This window comes from Bombyx mandarina, chromosome 09, assembly GCF_030267445.1.
Source record: "Bombyx mandarina strain Sakado chromosome 09, ASM3026744v2".
In the NCBI taxonomy this organism is placed as follows: Eukaryota; Metazoa; Arthropoda; class Insecta; order Lepidoptera; family Bombycidae; genus Bombyx; species Bombyx mandarina.
Genome location: NC_143216.1, coordinates 4,050,063 through 4,072,643, shown reverse-complemented (window position 1 = coordinate 4,072,643; position 22,581 = coordinate 4,050,063). Strand labels below are relative to the sequence as shown.

At 39.1% G+C, this 22,581-nt stretch overlaps 2 protein-coding genes across 2 annotated transcripts; both read left to right on the top strand.

Moving 5' to 3' along the window:
- The first annotated feature begins 3,675 nt into the window (after positions 1–3,675).
- Positions 3,676–9,751, top strand: LOC149502301 (pyruvate kinase). The gene is made up of 8 exons (XM_089729978.1): positions 3,676–3,822; positions 4,510–4,736; positions 4,852–5,187; positions 5,369–5,515; positions 7,272–7,376; positions 7,706–7,942; positions 8,735–8,957; positions 9,558–9,751. The coding sequence occupies exons 1-8, from the start codon at positions 3,717–3,719 to the stop codon at positions 9,749–9,751; spliced, it is 1,575 nt and encodes a 524-aa protein (XP_089586104.1). The 5' UTR covers positions 3,676–3,716.
- Positions 9,752–11,380: 1,629 nt separating this feature from the next.
- Positions 11,381–20,936, top strand: LOC114240851 (pyruvate kinase). Its single transcript, XM_089729601.1, has 10 exons — positions 11,381–11,492; positions 12,650–12,876; positions 13,938–14,063; positions 14,237–14,458; positions 14,956–15,102; positions 16,241–16,351; positions 17,113–17,355; positions 18,217–18,439; positions 20,187–20,376; positions 20,912–20,936. Exons 1-10 carry the CDS (start codon positions 11,381–11,383, stop codon positions 20,934–20,936), a joined length of 1,626 nt encoding a protein of 541 aa, XP_089585727.1.
- Positions 20,937–22,581: the final 1,645 nt, after the last annotated feature.

Here is a 22,581-nt window from a genome sequence, read left to right as displayed (position 1 = left end):
GGGGCTTGTCCGGGGGGAGATAAACGGATGCGATGACGATCGGCTGGTGTCCCGTCAGCGAGATACGGCACACTGACGCCTCGATATGTAAGAGCGAGGGAGTATCGAGAGGGACAACGTGCAGGGCCCGTCTATAGTAAATGGCAGTCCCGCCTTTGGAGGCGGTGAGTCTGTCATTCCTAACCATGACGTAGTTCGCGACTTTCGGGTCGCGACGCGAGGGCTTCAGACAGGTTTCCTGCACTAATAGAATATCTACAAGATTATCGCGGAGGAATTCGAAAATTTGATCGCGTTGCCGCGCGAGTCCGTTAGCATTATAGAATGCTAACGTAAGGGAATACGGTTTTTCTGTACCTTTTTGCGCCATTGATTATCGGTAAAGATTTTATAACGTACGCGACACGGACTCGTAGACGTCCATGTGATCGAAAGCGGCCGCGAGCCGCTGTTCGGGGGTTACCGACCTACGTATCGCGTCTGCGAACGATCGCAGACGGTCGAAGTTGACTGCGGTGACGAAGTCACGCACGAGCGCGAAGTCGTTGACGGCAGAGGGTTGCGGGGGACGGAACGCGGGCGCGGGGCGAGGTGCGAGCAGGGGCTGGGGCGCGGGGCGTGTCACGAGCGGGGGCGGGGGTGCGGTTTCCGTTCCCGCCTTCATATACGGCAGCGGTTTTTTCCACGCCGACACCGTGGGAACTGCAGCCGGCACGAAGGCGGGTTTCGGCACTGAAGGCGCCGAAGTCTTTGGGCCGACGGTTCGGGGGGCTGGGTGGGTCGGACGTTTTCGCGGAGCCCTAGGACATCCACGGTAGTTCGCGGGGTGCCCTTGCTTAAGGCATAGGACACAGCTGGGAGGTTCGGTCGCGGTTTCCCTATCTCTAACGCAATCTAACGTAGCGTGATCGCCGAGGCATTTCACGCAGCGGGGGCGCGCGTGGCAATTACGCGCCGAGTGGCCATAGAGTTGGCACCTGTAGCACTGCCCGGGAGTGCCACGCTTGTGGGGGGCTTCGATCGAGATCCCGGATAGGCCGCAAATTGTCGTGAGACATGCGATCTTCTTTTTGGCCTCCGGGGTGGGTTCTAACGCCACGAGTATCATATTATAGGGCTGTTTGCCCCGCCCGCTGTGCATCCGGTGCACACTAACTATCGGGAGGGCCTGAGCGGTCAGATCCTCCTTAATGTAGTCTATTTCTAGCTCCTTAGGGACTCCGCGTATTACTACGCGGAGCTCGCGGTCCTCCTGAAGAGCATAGGTGTGGAAACCTATGTTCTCCTTTCGGAGGTATGCTGAGAGGGCCCTATGGTCGCCCGGCGTTGCGACCTTGATCTGAATCCCATGCGCGACGTTACGCGCATGGGTGTAGTTAATTTTATTTGCCTGAAGGGCCTGGGACACGCGATTCCACGCTGTCTTCTCTTGAAGTATCAGCGGGGGCGGGGCAGCTACTTTGGGAGCGGGCGCGGGCTTGGGACGCGGCGGTGGGGTTACGCGGCGCGCGGAGTCCGACTCCGGTGTAACTACTACTTTCGGTCGAGAGGCGGACGCGGATTTCGTCTGTTTTGTCGTGGAGTTCCGGGACTCCACGGCGCGAGTACGCTTCTTTCCACGTGTCACTGTTTGGAAACCATCCGAGTTTCCGGGCTGAGGGCTGGACGCGGATTCAAAGTCCATCTCCGATTCCGTATCGGAGCCTGAACTTGAGACTACGGAGGTCGCGACGGACGATACGAGCGATGACGTAATCGACGCGGGCGCGGGGGTGGGGGTAGCGCTAGGCGCTTCGTGAGTCGCATCGTCGGAACGTGCGCTCGAACTTAACGCGGCGGGGGGCACGCGGCGTGCCTCCGAGGCACGGTTGAAATACGCGGCGACGGACGCGGGGGGGGAGGGATTGCCACGAGAGGCCCTAAATGCTAAATATTCGGCCCTAATTGTCGGGTACCTATCCCGGAGGAACCCGACAAGATCACTGTCACAAACACTTGCACTTTCTTCCATGTTTCTTCTTGCTTCTTGCCCGGGGGGGGCGGCCCCGGGACTTTTGTTGAACTCGCCGAAAGGCGAGGCCCCGGATAGGATTTGTAACCCCCCTGTGCTGCAGGACAGCAAGGAGCAGGGGGGGGGAATGCCTATGCCGTGAAAACGGCAATCGGCGGGGAAAAGGAAAGGAACCCGCTCGGGCTGTATAATGCTACAGCAGGCAGAATCGCGAGCGGGGGTCTAGTCTTGAAAAAGACTGTTGTTTTGGGAAGGGTTAGGAAATCGCTAGCCTGTGAGTGCCACAGGAAGCCTGATCGTAGCGATTGGATTTGCCTTGAAAAAGGCAGTTGGTAAGGGTGGGTTCGCGGTTACAAAACTTTAGCGCACAAAAATGGACCTCGATACGCAGATCGCAAGCGACCAACGGATCGGCACGTCCGCACTACTGAATTGTACGCACGATGTATTCACGGTCACTACACTGTCGAGCACAGCTGTGAGTTCAGAGACGCAGCTCGCAAGCGGGCCACGGATCGGAAAGCACGTCCGCGCACGACCGAGTCGTGAGCGAGAATGCGCCAAATATGAAAAACATAAAAATAATTTATAATGTGTTAAATAACTAATTTAATGTAATTACTTTATGCCGCTATATCAATAAAATTTATATTGTTTCAACTGTGGTGTTAATTACATAAAACACGACCAGGCGAAATAAAGAAGGGATTCTATATGCACTCCCTTACATTGTTGTGTCGTTTAGTCTCCATAGAACCGCTCTGTAATTTATAAAGCAGCGTCTACATAATTTTACCCGCAAATTCGTTATTAATTTACGTAAAATTTACATATTTCATTTTCAGATTGAAGAGAGTAAAATGGATAAATTACGTAAATCATATCGATTTTGTGTGTCACGTGAAACCATTTTTCAGTTTCTATTAATATTTTATTAACAATTGAAATAAATCGAACTGGTTGTGTGAAGTTTATTGCTTAACAAAAGTTATTAATTTCTAACATATTATAATTGATACAAAACTGAAGCCCTGAAGCTGTTGATTTACGAATAAGCTACCCAAAGCTACCATAGCTATTTTTAATTATAATTGCCTCGTTATTGACGAAAAACGAAAAATATGCTTTTTAATTTTTTTTCATATTATTTTGTAGGTAAAAGCAGTATAATAACATTTGCCGTATAGGTACTTAACAGAGGTTTACACTTTAAGATTTAAAGAGACTAAGCATATTTTTTTTTCAATCATTGATTTATTGATCAGTAACAAAAAAATACATTACAATTGATTAACTTATGCACTCCCGGTGCATAATTTAATAAGTTATGCTGACACTGTGAACTAAATTTATTGTTACTTTTAAAATACACGTGATAACTATGTATAAAAACGGTATATAACTGTAGTGCTTTATCGTATTATGTTACAACCAACACACTTAATTAAAACATACAGCCACAAAACTACCTAAAATTAAAAAGAACATTAAACATACATACTTCAATCTTCTTCGTTTTCTCTTATTATTTGATAAACGTCAAGCTTTGTTAGTTTACACGTCTTCAGTTTTGGAAATTTTTATATATTTTTTAAGACAATATTTTTATTTTGGTTAGTTACATGACCAAAAAAAGTTTTGCTTTATTGTCTACTGATTTTTTCCTTCCGAAAATTTGCATGCGCTATGATTTCAGATAATTAATATGTTGAAGGGTGACCCCAGCTCCTTGTTATTTGATCAGAAAGAAGTCATTCTACGTAGCAAATCAGACGAACCATACAGGCTCACTCCTTTCATCGTTACGTTTTGTAAGTTACGACTACTTAAAAGATAACTTTATATTACTGTCAGGAGTTCATACAATTGGCCAGTTTTTTTTTTAAATTTACAACAGCCACTAAGTGACGTAAGGCCTTCTTGAACTGGCTATGACAAAGCAATTTATCCCGATATCTGTTGCACCGTTGAGACGATCTCTGGATAGCCCGTCCGCCGAGAATGCTGTATGGATAACGATCTACAATCAGTTATTCCAACGAGTAGTGGCATAAATTTGTACAAGCTAGCGCTACCAGCCTACGGCGCTCTCTTACGGAGTTGTTTCTAAGAATGGGATTCAGATAATTTGGTGAAAAATCAACCAGTAAAGACTTGGCGCCTGTTTTAATTCCCTCATAAATCCAACACGTATAGAGATCCAAACAAACATCATCATTAAAAGATGAGTATACAAAAACAGGTATTTTGACTGATTTTTTTGTTGTCTCCGAGAAAAAAAAAGATCGATGAAAACAAAATTTCTGTCAGACATATAAATATCTTCTTGCCATTCGATATCAAGTAACATGGATGAAGTTTGTTAATGAAAAATGTCGAACGTTGTTTCTATCACATCGACTAATAATACTCGACGATACATCCACTACAAAATAAAAAGAAAACTTCTATTTCTAAAAGTTACAGCACTAAATAGCTAAATTCATTTCTCTTTTAAGGTGAAGGCACTCTGACTTATATAGACATCAAAACCTTCATTGAAATCGGCTTGAAAATAGTCAGATTCACAATGTCACGTGTAACCACCACAGATAAATTAAAAATGCTTGGAATGCTGGATGATGCTGTGAAGTCGTACTGCGAAAAGTATAACGTCACGGCGTGGCCCATAGCAATATCTATTGATATACCAAACGCTTGTATTCGAACAGGATTATTATCCGAGGTACTTCCGAAATAGCTAAATACAATTCCCAAATTATCATAAGATCTATAGATAATTGATTGTATAGATTCAGCTTAGAATAACATCACTGCTAAATAATAACGATAATTTCTAGGAAATAAATGATGCTCATTTAATTTTGAAAGAAAATATGATAATAGAATTAACTAGTAATGCAAATTATAAAACTAAATGTGATTCAAAAAGAATATACATGGACGATCCGTACACGATTAAAAAAATAACACCCGGAACGGAAATCTCGATACGTTTCGGGCAGATAGTATTGATATGCACTGAATTAATTGATTCTGAAACTATAGTATGTAAAGTCATAAGAGGGGGCACAATGGGAAGCGAGGCGTTCGTATGTATTCGCGGCATAAAACTGGAGAGACCTCCCCTATTGGAAACAGATATGGAATTACTAATGTTTGCGAGAAAGTTTAAGGTTGGAATTTTTAAAAGTATTAAAATTTAATTAGCATTGAATTGAAACTTTAAAAACCATTAAAAATTTTAATTAAGAAGAAACGTATGTTGCCACGAAAACGATTTCAATGGTCAAGCAGTGATAATTTTATGCCTCAGTTTTTCAAACAAGTAACCCTGGATTGGATTTAATTTTTCAGGTTGATATAGTAACCTTAAATTCTATAAGATATGCAAGAACAGTAAAAAGAACTAGGGAATTCCTTAAGTCAGAAGCATACAATCCGTTGATTATAAGTACTATTTGTGAACAAGAGGGTTTGGATAATTTCGACGAAATTTTAAAGGTTGAAAATTTTATGTAACTAATGTAATAATAATGCAAAATTATGTAAGCACACTGTTCTCCCACATCGTGGTTGGAGGCGTCCGGATAGGGGTCGGGGTGCAGTTGAAGTACCTCGGCCTCGTGTTGGACAGCCGGTGGGCTTTTCGTGCTCACTTTGCGGAGCTGGTCCCCCGATTGATGGGGACGGCCGGTTCTTTGAGCCGACTGCTCCCTAATATTGGGGGACCGGATCAGGTTGTGCGCCGCCTCTACGCGAGGGTGATGCGATCGATGGCCCTGTACGGTGCACCTGTATGGGCTGAGCCGCGCAACCGGGCCACTATGGCTCGGTTCCTGCGCCGGCCGCAGCGCACCGTTGCCATCAGGGTCATCCGCGGATATCGCACCGTCTCCTTCGAGGCGGCGTGTGTATTGGCGGGGACGCCGCCATGGGAGCTGGAGGCGGAGTCGCTCGCTGCCGACTATCGGTGGCGCAGCGAGCTTCGTGCTCGGGGCGTGGCGCGTCTCCCCGAAAGTGAGCTGCGGGCGCGGAAGACCCATTCTCGGCGGTCCGTGCTCGAGTCGTGGTCGAGGCGATTGGCCAACCCTACGTGGGGGCTACGGACCGTCGAGGCGGTTTACCCGGTCTTTGATGACTGGGTGAATCGTGGCGAAGGACGTCTCACCTTTCGTCTGGTGCAGGTGCTGACCGGGCACGGATGCTTTGGGAAGTACCTACGCCGGATAGGGGCTGAGCCGACGACGAAGTGTCACCATTGTGGACACGACCTGGACACGGCGGAGCATACGCTCGCTGTCTGCCCCGCTTGGGAGGTGCAGCGCCGTGTCCTGGTCGCAAAGATAGGACCTGACTTGTCGCTGCCTGGCGTCGTGGCGTCGATGCTTGGCAGCGATGAGTCATGGAAGGCTATGCTCGACTTCTGCGAGTGCACCATCTCGCAGAAGGAGGCGGCGGGGCGAGTGAGGGAAAGCTCTCCTCACTACGCAGAAACCCGCCGCCGCCGAGCAGGGAGTCGGGACCGGGGTCGTATCCGTGACCTGGCCCCCTAAGAGCTAGGGGTCCCACCCGTTTTGTGCGGGGAGAGACCCAGACGTGGGGTGGCGTGCTTTGCACGCTCACCCGCAATAGGAAGCCGGGTGATGGTAGACCGCGTTCCCCCGACCGCTCTGGGGGAAGGTGTAATGCGGCGCCATCAAAGCGGGCTCTCGGCCCGCTGAACGAGGGAACCGGTGGTCGTGTCGCTGGCGGCCACCGGTCCGGCGTCCGTGGGACGGTGGGATGGATGTAATGTGCTCTGCGTCAACCCTGTTCCGCCGTTTCAATAGCCCCGACTGGGCTCCGGCCCGGTCCGAGGTAGGGCGCCGGTTGTGAGCGGCAGGAGTTTTAGTGAGGTTCAACTCCCACATACCCCACCTGCCGCACGGGTGGGAATCCGGCGATTTTCTCCTGTGGAAAAAAAAAAAAAAGCACACTGTTCTCAACTTCCAATATCTTAGATTCAATGTAAATGTTACTATGCTTTTATCATAGCTAGAGCGGAAAGCTTTTCTTTATTACCCTTGTAAACAGACCAACATACGGCTCACCTAATTGTAAGTTACCGTCACTCATGGACGACAGCAATGCCAGGGGCCCAGCCAGACTACTTTTTATCGAGTTGTTAAAAAACTTCCAAGGTAACACCAAAAAATTTTAGTAAGTACAAAAAATCACTTCATAACCTAGTCTATTTTTAAATACATTTCTGTTTTAGGCATCTGACGCAATAATATTGGCAAGAGAATTCCTCGCCAGTAATATAGTTAACAAACATCAAATGATCGCAATACAACTAAAACTAAGCGCAAAGTGTCACCAAGTACTTTTTTTATTTTAATTCTTATTTTTCTTATTTTTAAGCTCTTATTTAAGCTGTAATGAATACATCTTTAATAGTCTCATTTTGTGAACCCCGCTTTTATTAAGCCGACCTTTTGATCTCTAATATGTCGTTTTTAGATGACAAATGCAATAATTGTTGTATTGGCTTTGTAGCCGTTAGCTACTAGATGCTTTAATTACGGAACAAGTATGGATTGGGCGTTCCTCCCGATCAAAGATTAGCCACCCGCAATTTTGATTTTCCCAATAAAATCTAAGCTCTGTGCTTGTGCACAAATACGTGGTAATGAAATTCCAAACTTTTAGATGGGGAAACCCTTTTTCATATCTGGGAATATACTAGAAGACACAATGCTTAAAGGTGTTATATCAAACTGCGACTTAAACGACATCACTAATGCCGTCTTACAAGGAGCCGGTTTCGTATTGAAAAATTATAAAGATCCAACGAATTTGGTCAAGACAATTAATATTTTGGATTCGGTTTGTCGAGCGGTTGAGCCTTTGTCCAAAACTAATGACTTTTGGAGATTGTCAAACGAAGTTGGTAGAAACTCCTTTTTTTATTATTTTAAGGTTTTTCATTTTAAATTTTCTTTTAGCCTAGATTCTATAGTAATAAAAGAAATGGTTACATTACAAATGACAACTGCTGAGAACAAATATATACTTAGCACATCCGTAAGTTTACGTGTTCACCAATTGATTTTTCAACTAATTCCAATTACAATTGAAACTATACTGAGACCTTAGAACTTATATCTCAAGGTGGTTTGCGGCGTTTACGTTATAGATGTCTATGGGCTCCGGTAACCACTTAACACCAGGTAGGCTGTGAGCTCGTCCACCCATCTATGCAATAAATAAAAATAAAATAAAAACACATGTGGCACTCGGGGACTGTCGCGGTAAAGCTATTGCATAGCATTTTTTATCAACTTATGCAATTATAATTAGACAATAATAAGTTAATATTAAAACAATAATAAAATAAGACCACACTATATTTATAAACATTAACAAAAGCAAAACATTAACTGTCCCCTTCACACTCATAAGCTAGACCGCGCGAGAGAGAGATGGGCAGACTTTTCATGATCCGCATGCAGTGCGATGTCACGCCGCTTATTCAAGCGCAACGTGTGAATCTGTTGAACGTGAGCTTCATGGTAAGCGGAGTGAGGGGTGTTAAGTTTTATTTTCGTTACTGAATTTCTTGATTCGGTCGCTTCGCTGAAAGCCCGCTATAAAAAAACAATGCAATAGCTTAAAACTTAAAATTAATAAAACTAAACAACAGCGGCAATTTTCTCTTGAGTTAATTACTTTTTTTAGTTCAAAATACCTGTTAACGCAGCCGAAGCTTCTATACTAGCATGTGCTTTAATGGCCCAACAAACTCAGTCACTAGTAGTTATAATACCGACTGTAACTGGGAGAACGGCAGTGCATCTGTCCCGGGTAGCTCCTCAAGCAATCATACTAACTGTCAGTACCAATCCAGCTATAGCTAGACAACTCCAATTGTACAGAGGAATCGTCGCTATTATATATGACAGTAAGTTTTTTTTGTAATACATCATCATCAACAAATATTATGTATGCTTATGACGATATGCCCATTCACAATGAGATTCTTGCATGTCAAGTTTATGGCAATGAAGAGCAAAACCGAAAAACGGTTACTTCATTGAAATCGACACGTGATTATTCCATCAAAATGCTACAAAGTAATGTTAAAGACAATGTTAAAAAGGTAGAACGTAGTTATAGATCGCTATTTAAAAAAAATGTAGATAAATAATAATATGGTTGATTCACCGTCCTCGTCGAACCCATCGCTTGCGACGAAGGGCTCGACGAGCGAATTAACACAGCCCACTGAGTTTCTCGCCGGATCTTCTCAGTGGGTCGCGTTTCCGATCCGGTGGTAGATTCTGCGAAGCACTGCTCTTGCTAGGGTCAGTGTTAGCAACTCTCCGGTTTGAGCCCCGTGAGCTCACCTACAAACGTTAGGGTGAAGCTGAAATAGCCTCTCAAGGCTATCAGCATAAGTAAAAAAAATGGTTGAATAAAGATGGATTCTTATTTTACTCCTGTTACCCAATATAAATTAAATATCTTTTCAATCATCTCAAAATAATTTTCTCATTCGTAGATAAGCCTTTATCTGATTGGTACGACGAAATGAGCGCTCGGGTCCAATTCGCTGTGAGGTTCGGTATCAAACACGATCTCCTCAAGTACGGATGTACTTACATTTGCTTAAAGAAGTCCACTCCAACCAGCTCGTTTTGTGATAATATTAGTCTGTGGAAAGTAGTCACTGAGGAGACAGAGAAACATAGGTAACTTTTGTTTGTAAAGCCCATCATGATTATTGTTAAATAATTAAAATATACTCATTCGTTGAAACGTTACTGCCAGGAAGATTAGCTTTAGTGCCATCGAAGTTTCGGCTCAAAAACAAACAAGCAAAAATGATTTGGAAGTAGATGCAAGTCAATGTGAAAACCTTCGAAATCGATACTACTACTATTATGGACCTACCTATTTCTGCCTTTTGTTGATTAGGACTATCGATTTAATATATACTATAATACTTTATGTCTCGGAGTCAGCAGCGGTATTTACTTTGTGGTGTTTACAAGCTTCGGTAACCATATAACCAAGAGAACAAAGAATCCCACTATATATCTTATGGAAAACAAAATCTCTACTACTTATATTATTTAATAAAATTATTTTCATTTTTAGGATCAAATTTCACTTGACTCATCATTGACCACGCTGCTCATCATTTTCACAAATGATTTAAGACTAATCCTTCTTACGGAACGGCACTAAAACAATTGTCGCTAATTTTGGAGATTATTTGTGTTCAGTACAAAAGCCACCGACGTAATTTCATTGTTTTATTTTTTGATGTATTTTACAAAGTTTTTCTAGTAATTTCTTAATTATTTTGTAATGGTATAGTTTATTTATTTCTATTTATTAATAGGTTTACCTAATTAATTTCTTTTATGATTAGTGCAAGACTGTTTTGTTATGTACATTTTAATATACTGAATTTAGTCTGAACTGAGTATCTAATTTCTAACATAATTTTACAATTTCATCTAATACTGTTATCTTCAACATTAGATTTAATTAATATTTAATTAATAATACGTATTAAGTTGAAGTTGCCGTTTTGCAATACTGGCCATTTGGAAAGTAATTTATATATGGTGGGCCATAAAATCTTAATTCGAAGGAATTTTATTTTACAAAAATTTTATTGTAATTTTCAAATTAAGTCATTCAGTTTACTGATTACTGCTTTTTTTCGTTATATTTGTATCTTTTTCATAAACTTGGACATGATAAAAATACGAGTAATTGCTTAATATGACGGAACGTTACGATAGAAATTCCACTAAAACGGCTCCCAATATTAATGACGTGTACGGAGGGAACACTACAAACAAACGCACGACCACCCACAAATAACGTGGTCTGAAAACTTCCAACATAGAAATTTTGATCTAAAAAGATAACCCTGTGATCGCCCGAAAACTAAAGTCAACAACGACGAACTAAAGGTGATAGTGGAAGCCGACGACACTAATTGTAACGTTAAGTTAGCGGCTTTCAAAGTCAGCGTCAAAACAATATTGGTACATTTGCGTCCGATTGGCCAAGTAAAAAAACCTGATAAGTAGGTGGTGCCGTATAAACTGAACGATTACCAGCGCGACGAACGCCTTAAGTTATGCCTTGCGTTGCTTAACAAACAGAAACTAAGGAATTTTGAGCCGCATTGTCACTTTCGATGAAAAATTGATTCTTTTTGATAATCTTAATCGGCTTTCTGAACGTCAACTTGACGATATAGGTGACAGATCAAATATTATAAATAGAATAAATGTCATAACTATATCCACACCCGATATTTTGCTTAAAAAAGCTCACACAGAGAACTACAGTTATCAGGAAATGGAAAATCCAGCGGAATCGGTTTCATTTCGAGACGTTGATTTCAGCAAAATGGAAGTTATATTCCGCTCCCCCTTTGAACATCGAAGAAGTCCAATTTTTGTTACTTTGTGTGAGTATTTTAATTTATTCCGCATTCGCATTCTCGGCAGCAGGATTACGAGAAAGGTGAAGGTGTGAGTTATTAGCGCTGTTTATTTGAAATGAGAAATATTTACACCCCGTGTAACTTTTGTCTGCATTTCAAATTGTTTTTTTTTTATTGCTTAGATGGGTGGACGAGCTCACAACCCACCTGGTGTTAAGTGGTTACTGGAGCCCATAGACATCTACAACGTAAATGCGCCACCCACCTTGAGATATAAATTCTAAGGTCTGAGTATAGTTACAACGGCTGCCCCACCCTTCAAACCGAAACGCATTACTGCTTCACGGCAGAAATAGGCAGGGAGGTGGTACCTACCCGCGGGGACTCACAAGAGGTCTTACCACCAGTAATTACGCGAATTATAATTTTGTGGGTTTGATTTTTATTACACGATGCTATTCCTTCACCGTGGAAGTCAATCGTGAACATTTGTTGTGTACGTATTTCATTAGAAAAAGTGGTACCCGCCTGAGATACGAACACCGGTGCATTGCTCAACACGAATGCATCGGACGTCTTAGCCTTTAGGCCACGACGACGACAAATGCTCTGAAACGAAGTTGGAATAAGGTTGAAATTCGCGTTACTCTTTATTTCGTTTTCATCAATTATGCCTTTTTTTAATTGGAGTATGTTGGCGAAAAAAAATAGATTCTATGAAATGTTGCTGCATGGAGCGATAGGATGACCGCAAATTGAATAGTATGATCCATTTCAATTCATTTTTACCGCGAACCTCAGAATTGACGTCTGTTTGGATTGTATCAGATACACTACCTAACAATATTGAAATGAATTCAAGCGGCCATAATACCCTAGCATTTCAGATGTCCGTGGGCATCGGTTACTAGTTAGCAATAGGTATAGCTAACTAGTGAAAAGAAAACGAAAATTTTACCTCTTATCTTAAGACAGTATGCTCACATGTGGGCGTAGTGGCACTTCAATAACCTCATAATGATAATAATAAATTTATATCAAGTGAATAAAATCAGATATATATTATCTACACTAATTAGAGAACACCTATTAATATATAGTACATGTTTTAATAGTTATTTCTCGACATGTCCTTTTAACATTTTCAATCTTTATCTTTTTTCTCCCCACTCTTCCAACAGCCAATCCCAATACCACATTAGTTGACATACAAAAGCTAATGGAAGCCGGAATAAATTTGATCAGATTTAAAATGTCGCACATTACTAAAGAAGATAAGATTCAACTTCTAGCAAAAGTTGACAAAGCTGCAAAAATGCTATCACAAAAACATGGGACTTCAGATTGGCCTGTCGCCACCGCTGTGGAGTTGAAAACTTGTATCATGAAAACTGGGATACTTCAAAATGTAATTTGCGTTCAATAAATTCAATATGTGAATAGTTGTAGGTTGTTGTTAACCACCACTTGATCTAATCCAGAATGAGTTCCAAAAGAAATTGTAATTAGAGTTATGGGCATTGACTTTTGTTGTTTAATTTCCTTGATTAATCTATTGCGAGGAATAGGCAAGCAGATAACAGAAAATCAATTTTTCAAATTGAGAAATAGTCGTTAATTTCCAAGACTTTTAATCAAATATGTTTCACCTTTATTTGTCCTCAAATGTTGTCACCATTAGCTTTATTCAAATAGATACTTTAGCTTAACTTTTTATATACTTTTATGTATTTTTTGTACGACTCAAATATCAGTTTTTTTAAAGACTTTATATTGATAACCTCAAAACACTTTTCTCTTCACTATTCTCACTCAAAGCATGAAGGCAGTAATGATTTGAATAGCGTTAAAACACGTATTGATTATCAATGTGGTTTTTTAAAACCATAAGAACGTGGTTTCAGAGATATTGTAAAATCATAAAATCAAAAAAAAAATTAACAGGTGACATTGATAAGAGGACGAAAGGAGTAGCATGTCACAGATTTTTTTTGAGATAACGTCTCCGCTGTCTTAATGCCACTGACGATTTGAAAATCACTTTGAAAAGCTATGTCGTTCTGAATTAACTATTGCAAAACAATATTTAAAAAAAAAATTATTTTTTTTTCTTAAATTACAACACACATTACTTCTTCCTTCCTTCCTATTCGTACACTCTTGACAGAGTGGTCGTGGTCATGCGTCAGTCGGATCCTGCGATACCGATGCTCTCGCGATGCGACGCTATGTGGCACGATGTTTCGCAGAATGAGAGCAAACACATTACTACACATTTACAAAAAAACAATAGACATACAAGTTCTTTTTTCAATAAATTTTCACAATTTCAAGTTCCATTTTATAAATTTACACACCACGTACTGCATAGGGTTGGAGTTAAAATATAAAATTATAGTTTTACGTCGAGAGAGTGAACTTTTTCTTCGGAAAAAAGCTACATTCTCATGGAGCGAATTTTATTTTCAGCAACAAGAATACGTACATTTAAAGGAAGGTGCGACCGTTACATTGACTTGCGATGTGGAAGAGTACAACGCTTGCACAAACCAATATATTTTCGTTGACAATCCATACTTAACGACAGACGTTAATGTTTTTTTTTTTTTTTTTTTTTATTGCCCTTGTAGGCAGACGAGCATACGGCCCACCTGATGGTGAGTGGTTACCGTCGCCCATGGACTTCAGCAATGCCAGGGGCAGAGCCAGGCCGCTGCCTACCGCTTAATACTCTCCACAAGCCTCGTTTGAAGAAGGACATGTTATAGCGCTCAGGAAACACATATGTCGAGGCGGAAATATCTATAGATCAAGACGAAATAATATTACAATGTAAAATGGTCCTTAATGAAATGTCAATGAAGTGCATTGTAACCAAAAGCGGGAAATTGGGAAATTTGTGTCAAGTATGTATTAGAGGTGGCCAACATACTCAGCCGTATGTAACCCAAAAGGACTTGCGTATTGTACAATTCGCTATGGAATATCAGGTATTCGGTTAACCTTATCATTTTTATTACATAGAGCTAGTTTTTTTCCCTACCTATGCTGATATCCTTGAGAAGCTATATCAGCTCCCCCTTGACGTGTAGGTAAGGTCACGGGGCTCAAACCGGGTGTGTTGCTAACACTGGCCCTAGCAAAAGCAGTGCTTCGCAGAATCTACCAACAGATCGGAAACGCGACCCACTGAGAATATCCGAGAACTAGTTGTGAACAGTCGTATGTATCTAAAAACCACAAGCTCTGCGTTATGAGCAATATTTTATCTTCGAGGCTTGAAAACTTTGATGTTTTGCATACTGGAATTAAAAAAACCTCAATAGGCTAAGTTATATTCAAGGTCTAATTGGACTAAACAAATTGATGTCGTTATTTTCAATTGCTGTTGCTTTTCAATTGTAATTGTATTCTTTTTATTAAATTTTTTTCTATCTACATTTGATTTTATTTCATGAATGTAATTTCACGAAACATCATTAACTAGGTGGATATGATCATAGTGAATTATTCCCGACACGCGGATTCTATCAAGAAAATAAAAGAGTTTATTGGATGCAAAATAAAGAAACCTATTATCATAGCTGGAATTTGTACCAGGGAAGGTCTGGAGAACATCGATGGCCTCATACGGGTAAAGTCCTATAAATATTCATTAATTTTTCCTTTATGCTTTATGAGAGTTCACCATCAAAGAGCTCACAAGCAAATCGAAATTCTCTACGTACTAATATTATTGCATTTATCACACAGCTGCCAAATTCGTCGTTATAAGTCGCCGTGGTCTAAGGGATAAGACGTCCGGTGCATTCGTGTTGAGCGATGCACCGGTGTTCGAATCCCAGGCGGGTACTAATTTTTGTAATGAATTACGTACTCAACAAATGTTCACGATTGACTTCCACGGTAAAGGAATGACATCGTGTAATAAAAATGAAACCCGCAAAATTATAATTTGCGTAATTACTGGTGATAGGAACTCTTGTGAGTCCGCGCGTGTAGGTACCACCGTCCTGCCAATTTCTGCCGTGAAGTAGTAATGCATTTCGGTTTGAAGGGCGGGGCAGTCGTTGAAACTATACTGAGATCTTAGACCTTATATCTCAAGGTGGGTGGCGCATTTACGTTGTAGATGTATATGGGCTCCAGTAACCACTTAACCCCAGGTGGGCTGTGAGCTCGCCCACCCATATTGAGAAATAAAATAAATCTGTTGTCGGTAAAGTCGGTTTACTAACAATAGTTGAACGTGACAACGTCATAAGAAAATACACCTCGAAGTAACGCCACATGAGTCATGTTTTTCGTGCGTGCAGCCGGCTCCATCGAATTATAAGACGTTGTCACGTCAAAAATAAATAAAAAAAATAAAGACTAGCTAATTTACTATATAAATTCCCGAATTTTTTTTTTTTGCTTAATACTTTTTTAATTGCCCTTTTAGGCAGACGAGCATCCGGCCCACCTGATGGTCAGCGGTTAACGTCGCCCATGGAGTCAGCAATGGCAAGGACACAACCAAGCCGCTGCCTACTAAAATGAGTGAACGATCTCATCGCCCTGGTGTTGATAATTATCGGAGCCCATAGACATCAGCAGTGTAAATGCCACGACCCACTGTAAGTCCTAGTCCTATTTTACAACGGCGGGCTCACTCTTCAAGCCGGAAGGCTAAAATACTATACAATGTGAATACTACAATACGTTACAACACCTAGCGTACAAATAAATGAACAACTTATAATTAAATTATATATTAATTTCTTATTCAGGAATCAGATGGAATAATGTTGTCACGGGAATATTTGGCTTATGAATTGACTGGAGCTTTGAGTTACAAAATGAATCAAATACAAAAATTTGTAGGAGCGAAATGTCTTAAGGTCCTATGAATTAATTAATTCAATTAAAAACATAGAATTTTAAACAACAGATGCGTCATCTTGACACTGGCTAGCTGTAAAGTTGTAAATATTGTTTTAATTATCTTGAGCCAACTTAAAGTTATACGGTAGTTAAGCGGTTAACTGATCCCCCTAACCCACACCATGAATGTATGGACGATTACGTTTCTTCGCAGACATGAGAAATTTCAGATACATCCAGCCCTTGAAACAGAAATAAATAGTTCATTCCTTCGTAACAATAATAGTGCAGGAGGGACTCGAGTTATATTTAAGTAGAAGTAATAATAAGTAATATTTAAAATCTTGTCGTCATGAAAATCATTGCTTTTATGATTACTTTAGTATTTTTGGGAAAAATCAATAAACTGTTCCATTATATTAATGAACAAAAAACGAAAGAATTCACCCTTCAATTCTCAAATTCGATGAAGGAATAAAATTTATATATGTGTTCAAAAGAAATTGATTTCAAATTTGAAACAATATATAAGAAGTACCTATGATATGAAAATTTTAATTTTTGGAAACATTCTAATAAAAATATTCCTTCGAGCTCATTTCATTCAATTCTTACAAAGAACTAGATTGAATTAATTATTTGAAACATAAATGACTTCTAAATTTATATTCGATTCCTTTGTGACATATTCCAGCAGAATGTTTTTGTAAATATACATTTTGTAAATACGTTCTACGTACGTTTTGTTTTGTAAATATATATTTATGCCTGTTTGAAGGTAGGTAAACCATTCTATATATCTGGTGGGATATTTCGCCAAGCGCTCGCAAACGGTAAGCTGTGCGATCATGATGTATCTGACGTAACAAACGCTGTTCTGGACGGCGTGGTTGGCTTCGTTCTGAGAGAATGCGACAATGCAGACACCCTACTCTATGTGGTTAACTCATTGAGTGATCTTTGTCGTTCTGTGGAACCCCTTGTTAATGTACGCAGTGAGTTTTGGAGAATGCTGGAAGAGGTTCGTTCGCTTGAAGGTTCTTATTTTGAAGTACGACAATAATTACACGCTTTATATTAGCTTCACTTGTATGTATGTTTGTATGTTTGTAACTGACTCCTTTAGACGCTATTTTAACCCACTTTAAACGGACAGATTTCGTTCAAACTTTGTAGATTTATCGAGGACCGATGACAATACACTTAACTAATTTGATAAGATTATTCCATTATTCAATTTGCAAAAAAAAAAAATAGCTAAACAATGAAAAATAAATAATAGTTTAAAAAAACTAAACAACACGCTTTATATAAAATTCAACTGAAAAATAGAAAATAAATTTTAATAATTTTATATTGTGTAATAGTGTAAAAAAATATATATTTTATTGTAAAAAAAGCGTAGGGTGCATGGTGTTATTAGTTATAAATATTTTTCTGACAGATATGAGTAGAAGAATTAGTATTTCAATAATATCTTAAAAACCACCCCCCGCTTTTTTTACAATAAAATATTTTATTTTTACACACTCGATTTTATATTTATTTAGTTTTAAACCAACGAATTCACTAAGCTGATGAAAGCAGAGTGAGTTAAAAATAATATTTTAATTTTTTTATTGCTTAGATGGGTGGACAGCCCACCTGGTGTTAAGTGGTTACTGGAGCCCATGGACATCTACAATGTAAATGCGCCACCCACCTTGAGATATACGTTCTAAGATCTCAGTATAGTTACAGCGGCTGCCCCACCCTTCAAACCGAAACGCATTACTGCTTCACGGCAGAAATAGGCAGGGCGGTGGTCCCTACCCGCGCGGACTCACAAGAGGTCCTACCACCAGTAAAAATTATCAAACAGACAATAAATTTTTCTCGACAGTTGAAAATTCCAACAAATGCAGCGGAAGCAGCCGCATTGGCCTGTGTCGCTCTAGCTAATCACACCAACGCCGGTGCTATAATATTGCCGACGGTCTCTGGAAGGACGGCCAAGTCTCTGCTTTGGATACGACCTAACTGTGTCGTTATCACTGTCAGTAATAGAACGAGTACAATACGCTTATTGTCCACCTATCGCTGTGTGGTCTCACTTATGTATAATGGTAAAAATGGATTATAAATTTTTAAACGATTTCTTTTAATTTTATAAAATAACCCAAATTCGTCTTGATAATGCTTTCAGTTGTGTTAAAAAAAATATATAATTAAAAAAGAAACTATATGGCTCTCGCGGTACATGCTTCATTTATTTATTTAATTATGAATATAAAAGAATCACGACAAAAAAATAACAATTTGAATAGTAAAAATAAAAACTGCTTATCACAGACAGGCTTAGACAGATTTAGTTCCTTCAAAATACAAAGAAATATGAATATCATCAATTATCTTAGTTGTCTTGTTCCGTGTTAATCCGAAATTATTATACTTGAATCTGAAAAATCCTCTTCAATCCACCAAAATCTTAGATAAAATTATACTTATACCAGCGACCCGCCCTCGCTTCGCTTCGGAAACTGTAATTTATTATTGATTTCTCCACTATTTAATGGATGTTACTATACATATAAACCCTCTTTATTCACTCTATCTATTAAAAAAAACCGCATCAAAATCTGTTGCGTAGTTTTAAAGATTTAAGCATACAGACAGATATAGGGACAGAGAAAGCGACTTTGTTTTATACTATGTAGTGATATCTGCAGATTATGAATCAATAATACAAGATGAATAAAAACATTCAGGAATTTATCTTCATAATATTTACAAATCAATATTATTAGAGTAATGGAATGTACATATCCTATCAGTTCAGTGAAAATATTTACTTTTCTGATACAAATTTCACTGTCGACTGATTTGTCCTTTTCTGCAAATCTAATTTATTCGTGCTTTCAGGAAAATGATGGCGATAGTACCGGAATATTTTATTTATATTGAATGATTTTTACTAGTGTTTTCTTCAGTTTTTGCAACTTTTAACTGTGTTTATTATTGTCCATGTTCGTGGCCACGAAAACTATAGTATTCGAAACTTTGTAAATAATATAATGGCATTAAGACAATTTCCATGGTATCAACAACTTTACCGTTGTCATTCGTCAACATTTGAACATTATGTTTATTAGTGCAAAAAATAATTTTGATTGTAAGGTTTTATTGTAATTTTTGTTTCTTGTCCTGATGCCATCACTATTCCACAGATTAAAATATTGTTTCGCCGCGTAAATGAAAAAATTTTCAGTATTCACCATGATTATAACATATTCAACATACTACCTCACAATTAAAATTACACATATTATCTGTGTGCTTAGTACGAGTTTTTTAACTTCTCGATCGCGTGAAAGTTAACTCAAATTTGTATGGAGTTGAAACAACGCCCCTAGCGGCAAACGAATGGAATCTATTCCAACTCCATACAAATTCCAAGAAGCTAATAAACTCGCACTAAGCACACTGTAATATTGTGTACAGTACCACTCATTATCATTAATATTTATATCAGCTCACTCACTTTAGATCAAATATACTCAGAAATATAAATGTCCTATAATGATCGGTGAAGATTAAAATTATTCAAGTCAGATAATGCGATTTTTTTTATATTTTTGAAGTGAAACTTCTTTATCGACATAGGGAGGAAAAAACGTATGTAACGTTTTTCGGTTACGCGCCATCTTATTAGCAACCAGGCGTCGGGATACCGTGATCATGCAGGCGGTTCCCCCAGGGTGCGTCTGCTCCATTGCAGTGCGGAGTGGTTGAACCTTGCGATTATTTTTATATTATAGAAGTTTCACTTCGACCGTGTGTGACTTGCACATACAAACATCTTTTTTTTTTCAGATACACCCCATACAAACTGGTCAATTGAAATGGAAAGAAGAACGAATTTCGCATTAGAACACGCCGTTAAGAAAGGGTGGCTCAGTTTCAAGAACATTTACATAATATTACAGAAGTATTCGGATGTGAGCTCATTCTGCGACATCATCAAAGTTAGCAGCGTCAACATTTATAAAAAAACAATGGTCGAGTAAGTAAATTGTGCTATTGGAATCCAATTTATCGTCTTATTGTCGCAGCAACGAGTATTAAATAAAATTGTGTTATAATAAAAGACGATTGCATGCAGAAGAGATGCGAATGTTGCGATAGATGTGTGGAGTAACGAGAATGGATAGAATACGAAATTAATATGTTTGAAGAAGTCTGAAAGTGGCACCTGTGACAGAGAAGCTGAGAAGTGCACGCTTGGGATGGTATAGACATGTGAGGAGACGAAATGAAAATGAGGTTGGTAAGAAAATGTTAACTATGAATGTGGAAGGATATAGAGGAAGAGGTAGACCTAAGAAGAAATGGATGAATTGCGTGAAAGACGATATGGGTAAGAGGGGAGTGAGCGAAGAAATGGTATATGATAGAAGAGTATGGAAGGAGAAAACATGTTGCGCCGACCCCAGGTAACTGGGAGAAGGGCAGGATAATGATGAATGGATCTGTAGTAGAATTAGATAGAATGACGACATACAAAATGTTAAATACTTTATTTACAATTTAAATTTCAGATGTGATGACTATGAAGCAATTTAATTCTCATATTTTCGTAGCTTTTTAAGAATGTTTAATGAATTAATAAAAACTTATACTTTACGTTTTGTTCTTATTGTATTTATTTTTTTAAGCTCATATAAATATTATTCTTAGAATTGGACATAATTAGTGAAATAAGCACAATTATTGAAACTTAACAAACATCAGAAACATTCCACGAATAGCCAACATCGACTGTCGAATGTCTCATCTCAATTCGCATAAACTACGCTTGAACGAATAGAACACGCAAGACACGAAAAAATACAGGTTCACGGTAGGCAGCGGATTGACTCTGCCCCTGCTATTGCTGACGTCCATGAGCGGCGGTAACCACTCACCATCAGTTGAGGCGTATGTTCGTCAACGTAAGAGAGCAATAAAAAAAATGCCATATTATATTTCTTTTTTCTTTTCTCCGTGCATTTGCAATCAACGGTATATGCTTTGATGCCTATTTTGTAAATTTCTACTAATAGTAATACAACATAATAATGATGCTAGGAGGTCATTAGCATTGCAAGTTTAATAAATAATTTGTGTTACCATTGTATTTACATGATTTAGTTAAATAAATATATAATAATAAATAAACGCTCCAGATTCAAAAATCCTGATCTTATCTCTTTTATAAATTAGTACATGAAGACACATTGATTTAAAAATATTTAACATCGAAATAAACAAAACAACAACATATTCCTTAGATCATGCACGTATTCTTTGGTATAACGATTCTCTCTTAAAATAATAATAAAACTTTTTATTTATTTACACAAGCGTTTTCAGAACTAGCCCAGAATCGGCAAGAAACTTCAGGCCTACTCTTTTCCAATAATCATATAATTCATTTAATATGTAACACCCAAAAATTAAAAATATATTAAAAACCATACGCGTATGTGATAATAAAAACTGTAGTCATATATTAATTAGAAACGTCGAAAATAATACAAAGAAATAAAAATAAAAAAACGTGTGGCACTCGGGAACTGCCGCGGTAATGCTATTGCATAGCATTTTTATCAACTTATGCAATTATAATTAGACAATGATAATTTAATATTAAAACAATAATAAAACAAGACCGCGCTATATTAAACATTAATAAAAGCAAAACCTTAACTGTCCTCTTCACACTCATAAGCTAGTCCGCGCGAGAGAGAGATGGGCAGACTTTTCATGATGCGCATGCGGTGTGACGTCACGCCACGCGCTTATTTACAAACACTACACAAGCGTAACGTGTGAATGTGTTGAACGCGAGCTACATGGTAGACAGAGTGAGGGGTGGAAGGTTTTTTTCGTTACAGAATTTCATGATTACAGTAAGCCGCGCTCAAGGCCCGCGATAAAAGCTATGCAATAGCTTAAAAATCGTTAAATTAGTTTTTATAAAGACCTAGTCTCATAAAAGCAAAGAATAAGAATGTGATATAAAACATTTTCCCGTAACACGTTCGGGCATCAAGACACGAGTGGTTTCATCGCGCCGGCTGATGTCTCGGGAGACCGTTCTGTTAGTTTGAGAGCACAAAGGGTTTACATCAAACCGACGAGGATTTTATAGATTGTGAACCCCCCGAGACATAGAAGGCAAATTGGGACTGATTTAAAAAGCACAGAAACTAAATTAGTTTACATT